General features: G+C 37.7%; 2 protein-coding genes across 2 annotated transcripts in view; one reads left to right on the top strand and one right to left on the bottom strand.

Moving 5' to 3' along the window:
• Nucleotides 1-9,975, bottom strand: part of LOC144632791 (protein sidekick-2-like) — an 80,472-nt gene extending 70,497 nt beyond the window's left edge. Inside the window, exon 1 of the mRNA XM_078491519.1 lies at nt 9,830-9,975. The gene's annotated coding sequence lies outside the window, so the exon portion shown is untranslated. The remainder of the gene's footprint in view (nt 1-9,829) is intronic.
• Nucleotides 4,510-11,482, top strand: LOC144632818 (acetylcholine receptor subunit alpha-1-B-like). The gene is given in 6 exon segments (XM_078491559.1): nt 4,510-5,303; nt 7,747-7,886; nt 8,496-8,540; nt 8,925-8,939; nt 8,941-9,035; nt 9,838-11,482. Coding segments are annotated over 6 exon segments (1,536 nt in total). The 5' UTR covers nt 4,510-5,224; the 3' UTR covers nt 11,000-11,482.
• Nucleotides 11,483-12,245: the final 763 nt, after the last annotated feature.

Raw genomic sequence — 12,245 nt, 5'->3', positions numbered from 1 at the left:
TCCAATCACATCTTATCGAGAAAGGCTACCCAGATGCCTAGTCCAAAGAACTCTAACGGAAGTTAATTTTGAAAACGTCGTAAACAGGAAGCAGGCTGCAAAATCTTGCCTTCTGTAACGCAATACCAACCAGCAGTACCAAACACAGACCAAACTTGAAGCTAATACTCCTGAACTGATAGGCATTTAATACAAGAACGATTGCTCTAGAAAATATTCGAAGTACCTTCCCTAATATTATACTAAAGGTGTAGTATCTCAAAGAACTCGTGAGACCGAAACTATGAAAATGGCTAATACACGTGCACGAGAGTCGTGCATGCCTGTCATTCTATTTTTTATCATTGTCGTGGTGAAGTAAAGAAAATCCAGGTTATTGCGCACTAATTTTCGCTATAAGAAAATGAAAGTTAATAGATAACTAGAATTTGTAGTTAACTGATAATTGGTAAAAAAAAAATAGTAGTTAACTGACAATTGGCCTAAAAATTAGTAGTTAACTGACAATTTGGTACCCCCATTAGCACCCTCAATTAGGAAAACACCTCAATAGTTCTCCTAATTGTAAAATGCAGTACACCTCTAATTGTTTGTTATAATTTTCATCATCACCTTACATCCTTACCATGTGAATTAGCATTTCTATTTTTGTCTATATAGCCCACCTACCTATATAGGGCTATATGCTTTATACTCACTAAACTGAAGATGGCATAAGTCATCCAAAACATAGATCTTTACATGTAAAAAGTTGTATCGCGTTTTCAAATTTCCATGCGAAGTTGCAGAAACGCAGAGAAGGAGAACAGGTATTCAAAGTCAAGTATTTGGGATAATTTTGTCCGCTACTTTTTCCAAGAAATGAGCACTTATAAATATTTTTTCAGAAATTGGAAGCAACTTGTGGACAGGCGTGCACGTGTGGGTGGACAAGTCCCTTACTACAGGCCACCAATGTGAAGTTCGTGTGTGGCCTTAACCATAACTCAGTACGTAAAAAAAAAAAAAAAAAAAAAAAAAAAATGTAAATACAATTTTAAAGTCACGAGGACGAGGTTACCCTCAGTGTCCGACCCAGAGGCTCATGTATAAGACGTAGGACTGTTAAAGATCGAAAGAAAGTGTGTTGATTTTTGCGGGGGAGGAAAACCGGAGAACCCGGAGAAACCAGCGAGGCGAGAACCAACAACAAACTCAACCCACATATGACGCCGGGTCGGGAATCGAACCCGGGCCACTTGGTGGGAGGCGGTGCTCTCACCACTGCGCCATCCCCGCACCCCCGAACGTGTTTAATTTGTTGAGAAAGTATATAAACAAAGCAGTGTTGGTGTGCCGGCCGGGTTACTAGCAGAGTTAAATTCTTGAAGTAATCCTTTTTAATATTGTGTTGTGTTTACGAACACCACCATCGTTGCCTTGTTTCCTTTGATCGAAAATGTTAACAACTGCGTGAAATGAAAAATATTTCCCACAGCGCTAAGAAATAATCGTAAATGAACAAATGCAATTGAATTATACAGGTATAATCGATTTTAAATCGATCGAAAGTAATATACAACGAAGGGAAACTTCTTGTACAAAGTGTAGAAAAAAAGCGTTTTTCTCCATCAAAGAGGGAAAGCTTCTTTATTTTTCCTGTTGAATTATTCAAAACCTACAGTTTTTAACCCCGTATAAGGGCATATTAACGTTGTTACTTGATTCTGCGGACAAAATAGTATTATGTTTGGCCAAATGCATTTATAATTTCAAAACACAAGGCAAAAAGGAAATAGAGCAATTCAATATTCGTCACAAATGATTCCTTTTCTACAAGTTTAAACAGTGACTTGCTAAAGCGAGAACCTCGAGACTGTAGAAAACAGTTCAACTCTGTAACTCATCTATAGAAACACCTGTTTGTTAGTGTCTTTGTTTTAAGAGAGAAAAGTATAAAACATTGTGACAAGTCTAAAAGTAAGAAAAGCTAATTCCTTTGATCACTGGAAGCGGTTGGAAAAATCTTGATTTCATCGCGGCTTATTTTAATGCCTTGCGGTGTTCGTTAATTCCTTGTTTTAAAGAGATGCTAAATTAATCAATGCATGTCGGTTTGGAAAACTCATTTTTGCATGCAATAAACACCAGAAACCCCTGAGGTTCATGTCAAAACATTGCGGTTATAAGAGGATTTTTAATTTTGTTCAAGCGCCAAGTAATAATTTGAAACGCTTCCATTGATTCTTTAATTTACAATGAAGGATGATAACAAGAAAACACAATAAAATCAAATATTAGCTATCAAACTTAGCTTTTCTTATAATGTTACCGCTACAAAGGTAGCCTGGGGAAGGAACTTTGGGCGGCGAAAAGACGCCTAATTTTAACCACAATACCACTCATTAATTTTTGCGTAAAAACATTACTTAATTGAAATTGACGGCGGAGAAAATGTTAACCTTGTTTAACTATTTACTAAAGTGGCTTCATTCGAAGAAAAGCGACGACAAATCCCACAGTTACCTTTCTCAGCTAGATTACTCGCTTATTGCTAGATAATTAAAAACTGAAGAGGCAGTTTGAACTGAATTGGAGGATTTGAGAAGGAAGCTGCAGGAGTTCTCTACGTATACTAAAGCAAATAAGCCTGGTAAGTCAGAATTTTAATTTTCAGTATTTCACTTCATATATTTATATATCAACAAGATAAGATAGACAGTTAAATTCTTAATTAGTGAATTGACTCAAAAACGTACCTTTAGCCCTGCTACTCTAAAATACAGTACATCCCGGTAATTTTTACGACAGGTGACTGAGCAAAATCACAAATGTAACAAATCCCGAGAAACGTAGGACTGCTCGCTTACAACACTCAGTGCTTTCGATGTCGACTAGTAGATTTAGTATAAATTGACCAGAAGTTCGAATTTGTTCATCTAACATGACATTTTGCAGTTTTGGGCCAATGTTAAGTTGCAACCAATGATGTTATGATATGCAAGTTAATTTTTTAGAAACGGTAAAACTCCTATATAACGCATATTTGCGGGGTGCAGAAAATTTCCGCTCTATGATAAAAACGCGGATAGCTCAGTAGCTCGCTGAATTCTTGCCACCACTAGTGCATGTTGAATAATTTTGGTTACGGCGCACTATGGCAGTATGTAGTTGTTTCTAAAATAGTGACAATATATGTCTTTTATTAACTGTTGAAAATTTTTTGTAATTTTAATAGACGAAACTCGTGGTAATAACTTATTTTTTTCGTGATTTTTCTTTGATTATCTTATAGAATAACATCCGCACAATCCAACAAACCTTGATTGTAGCTGGGTAAGGGTGCTATGATTTCACTTTTACATGTAACACCTATTTCTCGGTGAAAAACGAGTATCACCCGGCGAAATTTCATATATTGTTTTAGCCTTCATGCAGTCACCGTACAAAGTCATAGGTTATTCCTCCTATCAAAGCACTACAGTTTTCGCGTTTGTTAGTGCTTCAAACAAAGCCGACTGAGTTTTGTTGGCTTTTTTTTTAAATGGAATCATTGTATCGCGTAAAGAATCACATCTATTAGATCAAGCAATCGTCTACGAACTCGCTTGTTCAATTTGCATGCATCATATGACGCTTATTTAATTTGGTATATTTTATTTTAATTCATTTATCTATTTATTCGTTTATTTACTATACAAAGATAGAGACTGTACGGACAGTTACTCGAGTTTCACACACGAAGCGATCATCAGACTGTGCCTTTAGAGTCGTTCGGAATACAATTTAAACTTAGCTCATGGAGGACGGATGGAGCGATCCTGTTTCTGATTGGCTTGTTTATTTGTTTGTTTGTTTATTTAGTTATTTATTTATTTATTTATTTATTTATTTATTTATTTTGAGAGGTAGCATTCGTTGGTTAAGTTGTGTGTTTGCAGGCTGCTCAAGGTCATAGCTTGCTGCGTACGATTGTTACTTAAATTATCGCCAGAAATGAAATCCAGAACTCCAAACAAGCCATTCATTACCATACTGTACTTCCAAACTTCAAAACTAGTGTACTGTTATCGTTAACCCCTGTAGCCAGCACTCACTTTCATTATGAAATTTCTAGTATATTCTTTATATCTTTCATGATTATGTGGAGTGTTCTTGTGGTCTACATTTCCTCCCGAAATGAACCCGCGACCCGCGAGATGTCCCCGGGACCCGCGAGAATAATCCACCACCCTTTCTTGGGTAGATCCGGCTTGATGTTATGTTACCAGAACTTGGATCACTGTTTATCTTAGGATTAACGTCCTCTTCATAACTCTTTCCTGTAGACGGACGAGTTATTGGAAGATCAAGCAAGAATTTATCTGTTTTGTGAGCTCTACAAAATATTCAGTCGCTGGGGGGCCCAGGAATTTCAATAGGATGATAATTTTTGCATTTTTCTCAAAACTTGCGCGCATGTTGCTTTTTATCTCACTGAAATATTTAACTCAATATAGTTGAAACTTGTTTTAAGCAATAAGTTACTTTATTCCAAAGTACCGTAAACCATCAGCTATTATTTTTCAATCATTAACACTGCAAATACTAGCTAATACTATCGTTTAAAAATTAAATTATTATTTTAGGGAATTGCTGCTGTCAATACATGATCAAGTTTAATGAATGCATGCAAAATCGGTGCAGACTAAAACGCGTGACGCTTTTTGCGACGAAAACGCTAAACACCAAATGGTACTGTAAATAGCTGATACTTCATGCTTCGCCTCCTTAAATATCTCAGTTATAAAATGGGGCTTTGATAGACTGGATTTTCGAAGCATAATCGCGGTAAGCTTAATATTATTTCTATCATCTTTTCCAAACATATGTTTAAGAAACGCCTACAGGCGAAAACTGAGGAGTCAACTTTGTTCGCCTAAAGTCTCAATATGCCGCATGCATGTAAACAGGTTTCAGCTCTTCTACGGAACTTGTGGTTTTGTAGAGTGATTGTTGTTTTTCAGTTCTTACAAAAAGAGAAGTTGCATTTTTATGACTGTCTACACAATTACCTGTTGATGAATATTCAGTAATTACAAGTTTCAATTCCAAAAGAAGCGTGCGCAGCAAGTGGTAGGCAAACACATATTCTGATTAAAAGGTCAATGCATCGTCTTTTTACAATTACGTACCTCTCTTATCATCAGATTATACTAAACAGACGACTTCCTAGAGCCCTTCAACTGATTGGAATCACACCTTTATGGCATCAGGGTACAAAATGGCGCATTTTGTCAGCAGCATCCTGTTTTTCTGGATGTTAAGTGGACATCGCACTGAAGGTTGGTAAACAGTACATTTATGTTATTCACATGTACGTTCTGTCGTCTTAGCACATGCGGTGTTGCATGGTTGGCGCATTTGCCTTCATTTACAATAAGCAGTAAGAAACTGTGAATAAGAAACTGTGCCGTAAGCGTTTGGTGGCCGCACGGGTTTACTGCGTATATATAACAGCAGGTATTCTTCTTTGTATTTTCACTGAAAGCAGCTAATCAGTATATATGTTCAGTGATCCTACAATTAATCAATCTCTATCAACAAATATGATTATTTTAGACTGACTGTTTCTGACTGTTTTACGATAAAAGAACGTAAAAGCATGTATGTCAGTCTTGATCTTAGTGCCCGTCACATTTGTAACACTTGATCTACAAAGCAGTAGCCTCCTCCGAAGGCGGCTGGCAGAGTAGAGCCCTTCCTTTTTTTGCTAAACGTCTGAAAACGTTTTCTATCAACCTTCGGTCAAACATAAAGGAAGGATGCCCTGTGTGCTCACAGGTTGTCACAGGGTCATTAATCTACTTTTTATGGTTTCTCGCTGTCTGTGGTGTTGCATGTGCTCAAAACGGTTCAGATGGGTAGTCAATCAAACACAAATTAAACCTATTGGTAGTAGGAGGATATTATCAAATATGCTATAAAACATTGAGCCAATGGCAGTTCAGTTGGTGCCATCATTGAAAAACAATCAATATGGCTTAAATGTGATTAACAGCTCATTTATCTTATTAGCACGAAAGGTGTAAATGTTTATCCTGCCAGATGAAGGAGTAAACAATTTACAGAGAGAAGTAGAATTGAATTCTCGGCTCATAATTATCCACTCAAGCTGATTGATAAGGGTAGCGACCGGAATTCATCAATGATAATACCGCCCAGCACTCGTTATAAAGTTGTTTCTACCACCCTTCCAAGAGAACTCACATGAAAGCAACTTGAAATATTATTGGTGCATAATTCACACCGAATCATTGTAGGTGTAAGATTTAAATCTTCCAGTTAACTTGTTCTTCAGTTTGTTATGAATGAAGAACGTTGCCGGCGGCCGGTTTAAATTAGCTCAGTTTACAAATTAATTTAAAGTTTCACCATATATTTATTCATATTGTGTTGAGTAATAACAGGTTTTAATAGTTCTAAACGATACATTAACCTATTATTCAAAAAGTAAACATACAGCAGGCCATGAGAGGCTTGGAAACCTTGACCTTGAATTAACTCGATGCTAGGATAAGGCGATCCTTACCGACATGATTTAACGACGAAAGAATTTTCTTTCTGAGCTAAATACTTTCAACTGCGCCTTGAATAGAAATCTTATCTGCCTGCAAAAATTTCTCTGGCATAATGGAGAATGGGAAAAACATTCAAAACCAGCCTGGGGGCTGCATGCTCCGATAGAATCTACCGTTGTTAGTTTTACAGCCTGAATACCTGAAATAGCTAACCCCAGTGGCTTACAAGGCATAAAAGAGCCTTAACAACAGAAAACCTGTTTGATAGCTCATAGGGAAACTTAAAAAGCTGAATAAGTCGTCAAGGGGTGCTTATACCAGCGGTGCCTAATAAGCTATAAAATTCCCTATTGAGTATATTGTTGAGAGCTTTGTTGCGGGAACATCGTTGTTTCTGATTATTGCGCAGCAGGAGATCAATAGTTAGAGTATTTTACTTAGTTGCTGTCATTTTTCAGTGATTTTTGAATAATACTTTCCCATAATTCATCAAATTATGGTAAAAATAGTGAATGTCTTTTTAGTCCATTCTTGGACATTTTACCAAAATACGAGTATCATAAATTTCTGGAGATTGCCACATAGGTTAGATTTAAAACTGAGTTTTTAATCAGTTTGGCTTGGGTGAGAAAGGAAACCAGCGACACTATTCGAAAGAGCAATTAAAAGTCAAGAATTTGAAGTTATCTCTTCCATATGCATCGAGTCAAAGAAATTTAAATCCGCCGCCATCAGTTGATATGACTGTGTGTACCAGAGTTATCGGGTATGTAAGAACGGAAGGGATTATTCTACACTCAATTGATGAAGTGTGATAACTGATGACAACTTACACCACGTAACTCTGACGCGTTGAGCCATTTTCTGCCGAACCTCGAGTTGGGTTGAGGGGCGAACAAGAAGATAGAGTCGAGCTAGGCAGACAATAATGCTTTCGTTAGGCACTGAAAAGGCTCCGGCTGGAAGGGCCGAGAAGAAACTGGCCGCGAGTCCATTCTCGACTAAAGAGTTTGTTCACAGGCTACCGACACAAATGGACAAAGAGGTTTAAAGGCAAACCTAAACTAACTATTCTGAAGGGACAGATTCGCGGTTAATATGAAACATGCAAATTTTTATTAAAGATGCGGCTATTAGTCATTGTGATGAAAACATATAGATATAGGCTGTTTGCTTAAAATAACAATAGTTTCTTAAACTTTAACAGGTTCAAAAGAATCATTAGAGCAGAGTTTAATAAACGACTTACTGAAAGGATATAATAAAGACGCGCACCCGATACCAGAACAGAATAAAAGTCTGTACATGGTAACGTTTGGTTTGGAATTGGTCCAGCTGGTTAACGTGGTAAGCATAATGATTTTGGCTTTTTCTGTAGAGTCTCAACCAACGTTTGTATTTCTTTTTTCTTTGGAAAACTTTAACGTAGTTCTAACTACAGAATAGACTTCTAAACGTGCTTGTAATACTTTTTTCCTTGATGTTCTACAAGTAGCAACTAGGGAGTCCTTATGCTAATCAGGAAGTCTCAAAGTAGAAATTGGCTCCCATCAGTCCCTTGACTTCCTTTAGATTGTTACAGTTCAAGTGCCCAGAAAGTCTCACACAGTGGATTCTGTTTGTCAAACACCGCGATATGGTGCTTGGCATCAGTTATCCACGTGCCTAACCATGCATTTCAACAACATCAAAAGAAGCTACCAGAACAGCTCAGACCGTTAAAATGACGTGTAGGAAAACAATGAAATAAATAAGGCTATTACTCGGAGACCTCTCCGAGCTATTATCCGTCAGTCATGGTGTAACAGGTCCTTATGGCTCTCAAAACTTTTTTTGATTCTTGGAATAGCAAGCTACTACCCGGCTTCTTTTTATTATTTAAAAATACTCTGAATAAAGGCTATCATGTATCGTCTCCTAGTGACATCATATTCATTCTGTCTTTTTTTAATTCAGGACGATAAAAACCAAATTATTACAACAAATGTCTGGGTGAGACAGGTAAGTACCATGACTTAATTTGCTTTTAGAAGTCAAATGAAATCTTCTGTATGTCTGCCACACCTTGCCAACGTATAAAGTATCGGCTGCAAACCGGTTTTACGTAAAGCCAACCAACGACCAACTGTTAGACAGCTCTGCATGAGTTGAATTTTCAAGTTTAAGTAGTTAATAATTATTGTAAGAATTCTGATAAAGGAGAACGCGAACAGAAAGTGTTTTTGCATGGAGTGTGTGCTTGCTTTGTCTATTCTACTGATTTTGGCAAGTCCAGGCACTAAACTAAGTAATAAGAAGCTTTAATTAAATGTTAATGTAAGCACCATTTAAAGGAGATTTGTGTGTTTCTAAATTATGGATTCAAGATCATGATCTTGTTTTCAGAAATGGAGGAATCTTCTTATTAACCTGGGATCCAGAAAAATATGGAGGAATCAAACGAGTGCGTATCAATCCAAGCTTGATTTGGATTCCTGACATTGTTCTCTATAATAGGTCAGTTTGCTGAGTGTCAGTAATCTAAGATCATTTGTTGTGTCGATTGAATATTGGTTAAGGTGGAAAAATGAATCGAATAGATTTGCTGCCCGATTTATAACTGTAGTATAACTTGTAGTTTAGTCTCCCTTAGAACCAATTGTTGTATCATAAAACGCAGAGAAGTAAAGGCAACAACAATAAAATTTGATTTTGATCCGTTGTAACTTGTTTATGACTCCTGAACAATCTCTGAAACCAATTACCAGGAGTTTTAAAGACAGGGATCGCACAAAGAAACACTTAAAAAACAGTCAAAAAGGAGTTGGAAACAACGTTAAGTATAATAGCAATGGATTTTATGCCATTTCCGTCATTTCCCACTTGCTTCACTTCTGGTGTAGTTTCTGAATAACATATGCCATGTTTCCCAGGATAACTTGGAATTTCCGTCTACATGTGCGTAGCCTGCAGAGCTAGCAAGATTATTCGCGCGCCGACACTCCCGTGAAAAAATCTCGCCAGATTTGTAGGTTAAAATGCCTTAAATAAAAAACCAAAACATAAATAACCTCCCTATATATGGTCTTGGAGCTGCTTTGGAGAATAAGGGGAAAAATCTTTAGATTTTTCCTTTTTTACGGTCTTGAATAGGGTCAGGGTATTGAAAACCACACAGCACATCCCCACCCACCAAAACCGTGAGAAAATCCCCAGATTGTTTCACCATCAACCCAGTATGCTCTTTTGGAGGGGTTTACAGTACAGTCTGAAAAATATTATTTAAAGAAAATTAAAATTCAGTCTCTTACCTTTACAGTGCAGACAGTGAGTTCAGCGGTGGACTTGAAAAGTACAAGACCAGAGTCATTATTGATTACGACGGCGTCAATGCCTGGTACAGCCCAGCCTCGTTTCGTAGCACATGTCCAATTGACGTCACGCACTTTCCATTCGACAAACAGACATGCACAATGAAATTTGGTTCCTGGACGTTTGAAGTTGTTGACCTTGACATCCACGCTGACGTGTCACCACTTCACTCAACCCAGTACGTGAAAAGCGCAGAGTGGGATTTACTGGCAGCTTCTAAGAAACGGAACGTCCAGTTTTACGCGTGCTGTGATTATCCATTCTCAGATGTTACTATTGAGTTCGTATTTAAACGAAAGCCTTTGTTTTACATCTTCAACTTGATAGTGCCTTGTATGATAATCATGTCCATGGTGTTGTTGGGGTTCTTCCTGCCTCCTGAGTCTGGCGAGCGTATAACACTGAGCATAACTGTACTGCTAGCTATGGCGGTGTTTTTGCAGCTAGCGGCAGAGAATTTGCCACGAAATTCCGAAAATGTTCCAGTTATGGGAATATTCTACATAACAGTCATGATAGAGGTCGCCAGCTCTCTCGTGGCCACCTGTTATATCTTGCATATTCACCATCGGAATTCTGGGACAGCCTTAGTGCCAGTTCCCGGATGGGTTAAGGTGTACATGCTCAACAAGCTGGGAAAATGTCTGGGCGTGAAGAAACCTGTAACAGAAGACAATTATGACTTGTCAGCAGAGAAGGATTTCAAAAAAATGTCTATGATGAAAAGAGACCTGGATAAAGGGTGTGGCAATGGCAGCAACCACGTTAGAACCAAGTTACTACCAGATAAATTACAAATTGGAACAAGATCCACCTTAAGTTCCCCCGAAGAGTTCTGTATGAGCTCGTCCACGAACTCCGTTGCAAACACGTTTCAAAATATGGACGCACCTCAAGGGAAAAATGACACTAGCAATGGTGACAGCAGCAGTGCCAAGACTGCGCGAGGCGTTATGGTAATGGTCGACAGTATAAAGCATCGTCGGCAAATAGAGAAGAATCAGGAAGAATGGAGGCATCTTGCTATGGTCTTGGACAGATTGTTTTTCTGGATTTTTGTTGTGATTATATTGCTTTCTACCATTTTGGTGCTAAGTAGGGGTGTCTAGAACGTTTTTATCGAGTCACTATGGAATGAGCTCAGTCTTTTCGATGTACAAAATTATATTCAAATTAAAGGATGCCTCGTGTAATAACAATTGACTTACTTAAGGCTGAAAAAATAGCAGGTAAAAGTATATGACAAGATAAACAAGGAGAAGATTGCGACGGATTACTAACGACAAATTTGAAAAATTTAGGCTATATTCAAAATTCTCCATCCGCTAACCGTAAAGGCATTTATCCGTGTGGATACGGTCCATTTTAATGTATGTATATGCTGTATGTCCGAATTATTCCATGTACAGTTTTATGTGCTAGAAATTTTACGTGGTATTCACGATGTATTCTTATCAGAACGTAGTTCTAAAAAAAACTTAAAGGGATCTGCACGAGCAAAACATTTTTGATAAAATGTAAATACATGGTAACAACGTCGAACCACACAAATAAAGCGTATCAAATGAACATTCAATAAAACAGATATATAAACGCAAGCCTTATCAGCGTTGTTGTACTGTACATAGGACAATGGTAGGAGAAAAATATTCTTTCTTCTCTCTTTTACACTAGAGCGAAATTGAGCCGCCGCGAAAGCTAGACTTGAAGGTTCCACTCTTAACCATTCCGTTCTGATTTAAATTAGTTTTCCCTGAGTCAGAAGAATAAATAAACCTTTTGGAAAGTACACTTTAAAACCCAATTGATTGCAAGGATTGCAAGGCTATCATCACTCTAAGAAGGCAAAATCATGGAATAGTTTTGAAAACAAAAGGGCTACTGAAAACTACACACAGAATAAAAATTGACTTACTATTATTTTCTACGAGAAAATGAAGAAATGCTTCAACAGTAGCAAAAATATAAATGTAGGTTTATCTATAGGTAATATATACAGTCGGCGAGCCCAGCGCCGCACGCGCCTTTCCCGCCATTTTCGACCGGCGAATACGCAGCGCGCATTGGCCATAACATCAATACGAGGCTTTCTTTCTTCAGTTCAACTTACGGTCCGGCGAGGCGGTTACCAAAAATATTTTAGCTGTTTGTTTTAATTGGAAATCGGTTAAATTAGCGAGCTTTTCGCAATTTGCTTAAGTTAAAGCCACAAAGAGATTATGTCCTCATGGAGCTGCCAATCATTTGGTCTTACCCTTATAGAAATGAATCAACACGAGTCGACTACACTGTCTACATTTGTCTGTAGCGGTCGTGTGATAGACACACACCAATGCGACGGTCAATTTTATTTGT

Source organism: Oculina patagonica, chromosome 12, assembly GCF_052425735.1.
Source record: "Oculina patagonica isolate OP01 chromosome 12, crgOcupat, whole genome shotgun sequence".
NCBI classification, from domain to species: Eukaryota; Metazoa; Cnidaria; class Anthozoa; order Scleractinia; family Oculinidae; genus Oculina; species Oculina patagonica.
Note: the sequence above shows the minus strand (reverse complement) of the source record. Positions and strands in the feature narration are given on the sequence as shown.